General features: G+C 38.3%; 1 protein-coding gene across 1 annotated transcript; it reads right to left on the minus strand.

The window, feature by feature from the left end:
- Window positions 1-3,143: 3,143 nt before the first annotated feature.
- On the minus strand, window positions 3,144-9,344 carry LOC121618607 (MAP3K12 binding inhibitory protein 1). The gene is made up of 9 exons (XM_041954127.1): window positions 9,217-9,344; window positions 8,293-8,409; window positions 7,858-8,058; window positions 7,181-7,277; window positions 6,759-6,824; window positions 6,151-6,309; window positions 5,665-5,762; window positions 3,493-3,531; window positions 3,144-3,394 (listed from the first exon to the last, which is right to left on the minus strand). Exons 1-9 carry the CDS (start codon window positions 9,337-9,339, stop codon window positions 3,287-3,289), a joined length of 1,008 nt encoding a protein of 335 aa, XP_041810061.1. The 5' UTR covers window positions 9,340-9,344; the 3' UTR covers window positions 3,144-3,286.
- Window positions 9,345-11,115: the final 1,771 nt, after the last annotated feature.

Raw genomic sequence — 11,115 nt, forward strand, 5'->3', positions numbered from 1 at the left:
TTTGTTAATTTGAAAGGGTACACTATGCCCACCCAACCTTAGAGCACTAACCACTGACACCAGTGTTGACATATTGACTTTATATTCTTGACATAAGCTCTGGGAAATAAGCCAGATAACCACAGTGATTACAAACTGCATTATCCTCATATAAACTGTACATTTTAGCTAAAAATCGCTGCAGGAAGCTGCACACGTAATGCGCTCATGTAATAAAACAGACAGGATAAAGATAATGAGATATTTAGTGAGCCACTTCATGCAGACGTTCGTCAGTGTGCTCGGCTCAATGGGCAGATGATGGGTGGATCCCAGCAAACGCAGCCCACAGAATACGACCTTTTGTCCAGCTCTATAATCCATTTGTTACACTCAGACCAATTTGTCCTCATTAACCCTCATAAGGGGACTGTGTCTGAGACAAAAGCTCCAGGGGAACAATGAGCAACCCCCCCTCGCCCTCCATGTCCATCCACGTTGCTGCAGCTCAAGTGCTCCCCTTCCCAGCACATTGTGGCCCCTTGTTGCCCAGAAGGTTCCAGTCTATGAGCAAGAGACGGACCGAGCCGAACAAGCGAGGCACACCTGAAAGAGGCGGTGAAAAAGAAAATCCCCGTTTCCGCTTTGAGAACGAAATATCGTCCGAAATTCACAATGAAGCGTCTTCTACTGTATTCAGGTCACTCCATCAATCAACTCTGAAATAAATCTTGACGTGACATACAAAGAGCAACTGCAAAGAAAAGGAGGGGGAGTTACGCTCATTTCCAAAGACGTGAGAAAGTTTTCTCTCCGTTTCTGTTCGTCACACCTGTTGCGAGACGTATTTAAAAACGCTGTACATCATTTTGGTTTTGTTCCATGAGAGGAAGCACCGAAAGAGTTAGATTTTGAAGTGCCTTAAACTTCGATCCAGTGCCTCTAAACGCAGTCTGCGTCTGTGCTTTCATTCAGTCGGCCATGAACTGGTCAAGGTGCCTGCTTCAAAGCGCCTCTTTATTTGCAGTTAATCAGTTTGGAAGAGTTTCGTGTTTTCAAAAATGTCATTGAGGAAGTAGTTTACTCTTTAAAACTTGGCTCAAACAGACAGCCTTGGTAAGAAAGAACATTTACTGAAGCACGGTACTTCAGTAGTAAACATACAGTATTATTGATACGTATTTGTGTCATATAAACACATATATACATACTTTTTACTCTGCTAAAGACAGCTTTAGTTAGCAGTTACTTTACACTTATTTAATGTTTATTTGGCAACAAGCACAAGCATGAATAAATGCCACATAATGAAACGTTAATAGCTTCAGCTAATTGAAGCTAAAACTCAATAATAAAGCACACAGAACAGAACAAACAATTATAATGATGCAACAAATAGAAGCTTCACATAGGCGCTTTTGAGACACAATGAAGTGATGAAACCAGTAGTTGCTAATGTTTTTCACCGTCCCCCGGATTTCTACTGTGACCCTTTGGAGGGGGCCTGACCCCCAGGTTGGAACCACTAAGCTAACCTACCAATCTTTAAATAATATAATCAGCAGTAATAATATAATCAGCATAATATGTTTTATTTTGAAGACAGGACTTTTACTTACAATGGAGTATTTGTTTCCTTCTTGTATCGGTACTTTTCCCTCTGGATCTGGATCTGAAATAGACGTCATAATACCTAAAAAAAAAAAACCCTCAAATACAACAATCCTGCTGAACTAATTTAGACTTAAAGAATAGTTTTTATTCCAAATAATTTAGCAGTTTTAGGATTGACTAGTTAATCCTGCAAAGTCATCTTGAGCAACAGTTTACACCTGTTTTAACATAAAGGTGTGCGATTGTTGGGGTTTCCCATTAGACTGTAACTTTTAAGTGATAATCATGAGCCTGCTATGAAAATTAAACCACTCTAAAATATCTTTAAAAAGCAGCTTTAATAGCATTAATAATTTTCAGCGAAGTGAATTTAATACGTGTTAGTTGTAATTACAAATTCCCAGTTTAATGTTGAATAAAATATCATATGTTCTTCCACTGGTCTTTTGAAAGTCAGAATATTTTAGTTTAGTTTATTTCTCAAATTTTATTTCATCTAAAATCACACTATTCAAGACTGTTTTATTCTAAATCTAAGAAACTTAAGGGTTAAGGGTTCACTTTAAAACATCATGGCTATAATCCAGCAAACTGACAATAAGATGCACTTCTGCAGGTTTGGGCTTAAGGATTTGTTGTTCACAGTTCAAAGTGAATTTTGAACCAGCTTTGGGAAAAAAAAAAAAAAAAAATTCCAGACTCGTGTCCAACATTTTAAATGTGGGTGACTGTTCGCATTTGGAGAACGGGGGCCCAGAGGAAAAATATCTTAATTGCTGCTCAGTCAAAGCTCTGCGCGAAAGCCTTTTATAAACAAGTCACAGTGTCAAACGCAGCGGCGTCCCATTTAATGCTGGTTTGTTGGGTCTCCAATATGTTTTCCAAACAGAGTTGCAGTAATCAGGTCATTTGTTATAATGACAACCATTAGGGGTGATCGTCACACAGCAGTCAGGCAGATAAATCAGGTGCTCTCTGATTCATCTCAATTACACACACACGCGAGCACACACACACACACCTCCTTAGTATTAGACGTTAAAGATGAAAATGTTAAACATGTTCATATCATATAAGTTTTGTTTTTTATGTGCAGCTCAGATAGATAATATAACAGCATTATCTATCAGAGCTGGTTTGTCATGACAGAAAATGAATCAGCAACAATTGATAATTCATTCATCATGTAAGTTAAATTCACTGATTACAGCTTTCGAAACGTACCGCACGGTCACTGTTCTGGTGCTGGAAGCATCAATGAGTCCAAACTGATAGAAGAGATTTCATGAGAGCACACATCATCAGCTGATTCAAGTGCAACAGACCAAAAGCTCAACAGAAACACAGCACAGATCTAACTGTGCAGAGATCTCTTCAATAAGATGTTAAACTTTTATAGATTAATTGATTAAGAAAACAGAAGAGCGACTGAAAATGAAATTAATCAGCCCTAATTTCTACCAATAAAGGATTGACTGACTGAAATCAAGTTGCACATTACCGTTAATAGTTGAGATGTTAAGATCATAAATCATGAGTCCAAGTTTTCATGAAGGAAAAAAATACCTTTATTTACAGAGGACTTACATCTCAGTTAACTACAAAACTATTCAGAGGAAAGGTTTTCTTGTCTGTAATGGCCGTGTTGAATGCATTAACAGACTGTGTGCTGCAGCATGGGTTTGTGGGTGTGTTACAGCGGGCACTCTGTCCCATATCCAGGCCCAAATTCATTCACCCTCTTCAGCAGTGCCGCTTTCACTGCACTGATCTTCTCATCCAGCTCTGTCAGACTGCAGGCCTGAAGGACAAAGTAAGAAAAAAAACTGATGTATTGATCAAAACAGGCTAAGCCCCACTAACAAAGTGCAGCGAAAGGAAACAACAGAAACTACTTACCTGTGCAGGGGATGTCTTTGGTCGCTTGTGCAGGTGACTCTACAAAAAACAAAAAAACAAACAAAAAAAAAAAGCACACAAGTACATTAGACTGTTTTAATTAGTGTAATTTCTAAACTGGCTCGCACTTCGAGAAGCATACTGAGGTACTTTTCTGATTCCCTCCTTACTTCCCCTCAAGGACTGAAAAAAATAATGTACTCAGAGACATAGGCACAATGCAACAGAAAGATATTTGGTTTGCTAATATCCTCTTCATTAAATACAAAGAGGAGAACCTTTACAAACAACGCACAGCAGACACTTACTGAAGATTATGAGAGAAATAGAGTATGTATTCATTTAATTGTATGGTTATTTTAATGGTATTTTATTTTTATTGGATGCTAAAAACAGAGAGAGAAATAGGTTTTTACTCCAACTGTTTACTTCTGAGATGCTGCATGATTTGTTAAGGAGCCTCCTTTGCTGTTTAGTTTTAAAATGTTGTTCCTGAAATCGTGGGCCAACTGTGTTCAGCTCTTCAGCAAACACCAAACTACAGTATTTTGAGATATTGAAAAAAAAAAGAAAAAAGAAAAAAAAAAGTGGTACTCCGAATATAAAAGACCCCATCAGTTTATTCAAAGACACTCGACATCTCTTGCTCCGCTCACACAAACATGCAGTGAGTCAAAGGCAGATGGAGAGCAGCATACTCACAGAAGCAGCATGCGGTGCTGAGAAATACCAGTGTGAAGAGACATGCAGCATCTTAAGCACACTTACTCAGATAACTAAACATACGCTGGACAGACTCCTCAAGATGGGAAATTAGAGTCTGTGTGACTCTGCTGATGTCTGTCGGGTTGAATATAAAGTCGAAGACATTACTTACTGCCATCTTTTGAGTCTGTGCTTCTCTATAAAAGCATGGTGTTTTCAAAAGTACTCATTGCTCGAGTGAGCTTTCTGCAGTGACCTGAAAGTTTAAGTAAATCTAACCAAACGCTTTGCATTTTTTGACTCAAATCAATTTAAGCGTAGCTCGAGGAGGGAAATGTGTTGAATTATCGGGGCACATCAGGGGAAACTCCATTAGCATCACACAGAAACTCCTCTCAGTAAGTAGATTTCATGCTGAAATGATTTTGCCTACAGCAAACCAGTATTCTACATGACAATTCAGGCATCATACACATTAAATGTGCCAACTGACGGTGAGTGTTTGAAATGGACAAACCAATAATACTCTAAGAGCCTCTCGCCAACAGAGTGTGAATCATTGTCTGGGATCTGAGTGCAAAATCTGGGGTTCTTTTAATCAAAGTAGCCGAAATACAGGATGCACCTCTACAAAACTGGACCATACCAGAGAGCCAAAAGGTCAACCACAGCAAAAATATGTGACAAAGACTTTCAATTTATATAAACTATGTTCTTCCTCTACTTGTACTGTACACAATTTTATCATAGTTTATGTCTCATGGTTATTCATCTTAGTCCCTGCCTTCTGGAAGGAGTTTCTTTTGGTGAACCTCAACCCTGCCAGGTAAAAATGTGTATCAAGAGGTGGCACATGGTAGTCTACACCTCCACACGCTAAGAATAAAGTTGTCAGTAGTAGTAGAGTAGTAGGCAAGTACCCTGTGGCGTTCTTCTTTATTTTTTGTTTTGTTTTTTACCATCAGTGGCACTTTTCAGTCAGCATTTTTTATGAGGCCAAGCACTTTTGTTTGTTCTTGTGGACGTGCACAATCATGTACAGTAGGTGGCGCAACATCCCGCCAATGATTTCACACAATTCCACTGAACTACAGGTGGTGGCAACGTGCCAAGAAATGCAGCAATTTGTCAGCAAAGGCAGAAAAGAGAAAAAATGCTAGCAAGTAAACATGGGTGCAAACAATGCAGGTTTCAACATTTTCAAAAACATGGCTTTACAAATGTTTTATGGGGAAGGAAATGCATTCAACACCTTAGTTGGACCTCAAGCACACATAATATGCATTTTGGTAGGAACACTGAATGTACACATAACTTTTGTTTGTTTACAGGAAGGGCACCTTTAAGCTTATACCAGAAAACTGGCTAAATGCCAGGAGCTTCAGAGTTCAAAGACTAACTGACTGAACACTGACCAGGAATTATTAGGTATCTTCCATGTATCTATTTAAAAGCCACAAGACTCACCGTGGACTGAAAGTACTCAGGTGAGAGTCCCTCCAACTCCAGGATACGATCCTCCAGCTTCTTTAGTCTCTGGTAGACACTCAATGGAACTGGACCCACTAAGGAAAAAACAAAACAAAACACTTGTTGAACAGCCCGAATACTGATGATTTTAAATGAAAAATTCACCAAACGGGGATTGAGAGTAAGTCATGTGTGCTACGTGTTAAAAAGAAGCAGTGTCACAGTGTTTCTATCAGGCAAAAACTAATCACCTGTCTTAATTTCTTATTCAACAAAAATAAAGTTGAAATTATACCTTACAATAATAACGCAATTCATAATTACGTATCAGTGAACATTTCCTGTGTATTGTAAAAGGATTGCTATAATTTAAACCATGGAGTCTGTAATGACATGAGACTCTTTCAGACGTGTAAAACATTACATACATTGAGATACACTGAATTTTGTACGAGTAAAACTTTTGTGTCTTTGTCATCTGACCTGATGGGAGTTTTAGGTGAGTCTCAATGTTGTGAATTCGTTCTTCTATGGCTGCATTTCCGCAGTCTCTCGCCGTCAACCCCCTCGGCTGCTCACCAGCGTCTCCTTGACCTCCCCCACCACGAGTCTGGGGCCCGTAAGTGTTTACCACCCGCGTAACTAGCCAGTCAAACAACAAAACACATGACCAGAAGCAGTAGCCCAATATTAACTACAGACTAGTTAACAGCGTGGTTTAACAGAGCCTTGTGCAAAGCATGCAGATACATAGAGGGGTCCTACAAAAACCTTGACAGTTTAGATTAATTTACAGTGAAAAATCTGTTGGTGATTCAATTTGTTCAGCACTTCTTTTTATGATTCCTGGAAGCAAGCTGAGCCAAAAATCTAAATTTTGTCATGATTTGAATTTAACTGTATTAATTTAACCAAAAATTATAAATAACATTTCTTGTTAATTCAAGCCCATGAATTCTTCAAGATGATACAATAATGGTAATTTCACACATTTCAATAACGATAATTTCAAAAGACACAGTTACAATTCAAAAAATCAAAAAGCTAAGAAATGTCATGTTGACATTAGTGGCAAATATTTATTTTCTTACCTTTCACATGGCTTTTAAAACCAGGATAAGGAGTGAAAACCGCATCTGTTCTAGCACAGCTGTTTTCTACAGAGGAAAAATTTTGACTTAAAAAAGTATTTACTATGTCATGTAAAAATACATTTCATCATATATATCACTTAAATGACAACTACCACCATCAGGTGTGTCCTGATCTCTAAAAATGGTGTTTTACACAAGCTTTGAATTTAAAAAAAAAAAAAAAAAAAAGGCCCACCGTCTCACGTTTTTCTGGACTAAGCTGGATGTGTTTTGAGGCCGAGGGTGTTAGCTACTTCAGCCACACTCTTGGAGCAGTTCAGCCTGACCTCTCGCCTGTGGAAATCAGCTCTCTGCCAAACATTGGCAATCTGTGTGCAGGCTCCCTCTCCACCCTGCCCCCAACTCTTTCCCATTCTCACCCTGATTGCAGTCGATCACGTTGCAAAACTCGCGCACATTGTTTTCATTGATCTCCATCTGCTTGCGTTCCATAAATGCAGATATTCTTCGCTCAATCTAGGGTTACAGTGGAGAGACAACACAGATAATGGATATGATGGATTGATGAGCGACTGATAGATGTCAAGAATGCAATGAGGTTTGCCTACACAAGTCTAATGGTCTGGGGAAAATAGGGTGCAGCAATTTACATTACATATAATGAGAAATGTAGTAGGAAATGATTCCAGGTAGCCAAAAAAGTTGAATTGCTTGCCATCATCACATGATGGAATATGAATACTGTTTGCTTGGCTACCAAAATAAATGCACAACAGAATGGGGCCTCTTGTCCTTCATCCACATGCAATCTCAGAGTAATGAGCATCCACTTCATAATCCATCAAGGACCTGGCCCTCTCTCAAAGCCCTCCAGCAATGTGGTCTGTTCTACCCAACCACAGCACTAAAGAACCCCTTATTCTCTGCTGAACTCAGCTTATCAGATCTCCATCAAGCGTTTGCTTCAGTGCGGCATGTCATGTGGCCATCCTTGGGAGCAATTACTTATGATTATTCATTTGCTTGACAGAGAGTAAAGAGGGCTCTAAAAATGTCACTGCCAGAACAGCTGACAGATCTGCTGACTGAGACCCACCTCTGACTTCCTGGCTCTGATCTGAACCATGACGTCATCAGCCACCGTCTTGCTTTCCGCAGCCTCGGAGCTAGGAGGATGGTGCTCAGACAGTGCTGTTGTCTGCTCTTTGAGTGACAATGAAGTGACAGCATCATCTGTTGTGTTGTCTGTTGCATCACCATCAGCATCCACCAGTGCATTTAAGCTTTCTGAAACAGCCTATACAAACAGTTGAGGCAGAAGGAATTTTTGCATGAAAAATATAATACTTTAAAATCAAAAACCTTACTGATATAGAAAAAGGAATAATATATTTTGAAATAGTCTTGTGCCATCTGAAATAATGATGTATTAGGCAGTTATTAAGTTGGTTAAGCAAACCATTTTTGACTCAACATGCTAAAAATTATGCAATGTGAAAATGAGCAATCCTATAGTGTGTGGTGAACTTACCTGTAATTTAGTAATATGCTCCTGCAAACATGCAGACATGTGAGCAACGGAAGGTGATGGAAGATCCACAGCGTCAGTGTTGACTTCTATTCTCAGAGCAGCATCATTTAATTTCAGCTGAATGTCAAAAACAAAAACAAAGTGAGGACATGTGTACAGTACAGTGTACTGGACATTAGTGTAAGCAAGCAGATTCAGTGTTGAATACAGAATAACATGGTGTGTTCTATTTTGGTAATTAATTAGGGTTAATCAGTAGTCACCTTTAAATCAATTCTAAAAAAGTCAATCATTTGCTGGTACCAGCTTCCTCAACACAGCTGTGTTTTACAACTATGATGATGCTACTAATACCAAAGAGATGTCTCTTGTACGTGATAAAGGTAGAGAATATACACGCTTTATGTTTATCATTATGTATGTTTTTCATGCATTTTCACGCTTCTTTTTTAATTCTTTCTTAACTGGCAGAAATAGAGCTCACATATGTACGGAACAATGCAACCAAACCTACATCATACGATGTGAACATTAACTATATAGTTCATGCGTGAAATACAGGTTGCAAGGAAGACCTAGAACAGATGTGTACGGGGTAACATTAGTAAATCAAGTTGAAGTAAAATTAGGAGCTTTTGTTTACATTGATGAGTAGCCACTTTAGCCATGTTGGAACATCTACATACAAGCGAGCTGATAAAAATTAAAATGAAATAATTTAACAGAAGTTCAAGCACAGCTACTTATTTGCAACTTGCTTATCAGAAACACCGCCTCAATGTAAAGCAACAAAAAATGAAGTGATAGGGATCGACGCAGTCCTGCTACACCGGGATGCTAAAAACATTAGCATGCAGCTAGCTAACAACACGGACTGAAACAAACGTGATTTGGGGCTACATGGCTCAAACACTGTCAACCAACCTCTCTCCCGAAGTCTGCTAGAAGTTTCAGTATCACACACATGCAGTCCCTGTAGCTGGACATGTCGCTGGATTCATTAGGACGACGAGCATGATGTCCACTCAGCTTCATTGTCTCCGCCATTGCAGTTCAACGCCTGCGCAATGCTGCCCGCTGATTGGTTCAAATGAGACAGCTTGTTCGCGAGAGGCGAGAGCGAGGCTGCGCACGCGCACACACGCATGCGTGCACTCACACAACCGTCAATGTGTAGAGAATGGCCATGAAGGTATTATCGATGCTAGTCGTTTTTAGCATTATACCATCCATCCATCATCTATACACCGCTGAATCCTGTTCCTCTATGTTTATAGTTCTCTGTGATGATCTGTAATTTAATAATAATTTAATTGATCTAGATTTGACCCTATTTGACGTGAGTCTTAATCATCTTTTTTCTTCTAGGGTTTCTATAGGCCTACTTGTTTTTTTTCTGTTGTTGTTTTTTAATCGTTTATAGGAATATATATAATTTAGTATCTCCATTTTAATTAATTTGTTCTTAAATATTTTATAATTAAATGTAATTTTACTATGGATTGCTACTTCCATGCACGCCTACAAACCAAAGATCCTTTGGGATAATAATAAAGTTGGGTAAGGTGAGTTAAAATACTCCATACTCAAATTTTAACAGCACACTGTCCTTAAGCATGAACCATAAAAGTACTCCTTATGCATATGTGTTACAGTATGACATATAATATTGGATTATTATTAGTTGTAATGTATTGCAGATAGTGATATTTCCAAAAACTTAATATAGTGTTAGTATACTGTGTTTGTATAATTAACTACAAATCATTGTATTCTATAAACTGATTGTATGTTTTGTGTGTGAAATAAGTTGTAACCTATGAAACAATTTACCAGAGAATTAAAGATGTGCCTTAAAAGTAAGCTCAAAACTATTATTCTTGATTGCCTTCTTATATCATGTTTATCATTTGTACTTTGTGTTTATTCCGGTTTTCATATGTTTTTATGTCATTATTTTCATTTTATATCTGGATTGTCTCTGAATTTGTTCATATGTTCTCTTATTCATTCTCATAAGTTAATTTTTAAAATGTTTAAATCTATGTAAAGGTCTTTGAAACTGCCCCATATATGAAAAGAGCTACATAAACACATTTGCCTTATAGCTGTATATGTTTCCCGTAATGCTGGCATTATTTGGAGAGGCTTCAGCAGAATAAAAGATCGCTTTGTTCTTATTAAGAGTAAAAAAGGCTCAGTGTCTGAGGTGCACATATTCCACACAATAATACACAACTAAAGATCAGTGCACATTAAAGCATTTCAGTAATTGGTGAAATACAAGAAGAATGATGCTCAAAGAAGAAAATTATCTTCTGACTGTATTCACTCAAATGAGCATCATTCCACAGCGTATCTACATTAATTGCATAATAAGCCGGGAATACAACTTCAATAACTAAAGTACATTGTACTGTTGTTTAGAGTTTCTCTCTGAATTATATCTGCAGTCAAATAAGAGACAATCGCACAAGGCTACCTGCAGACTGGTCTGATTCAATGTTAGATTTGTAGCTACATTTAACTGTATTCTCCATCACTTACTTTTCAAACAGGAGAAAGAATGGTCACTCAATTATAGGAACATTGTCCCTCAGACCGTGGCAGACTGTGCAGCAGGGCATTGGGATGGGAACCTGGCGACAATGGCGTATTTTTCTGAGTTGAGTGACTGTGGGAAAATCTCCCTCCTCTATTCAGACATTTTTCCCTTCTTTTCATATAATGAGGAGAGAGACTGATGAAGGCAACAACAGAAAAAGAACAATTACAGGCAATGAGAAAGCACAACCACTCAGAGCTCAATAATGCTCTCTAGAA

This window comes from Chelmon rostratus, chromosome 15 (assembly GCF_017976325.1).
Source record: "Chelmon rostratus isolate fCheRos1 chromosome 15, fCheRos1.pri, whole genome shotgun sequence".
In the NCBI taxonomy this organism is placed as follows: domain Eukaryota; kingdom Metazoa; phylum Chordata; class Actinopteri; order Chaetodontiformes; family Chaetodontidae; genus Chelmon; species Chelmon rostratus.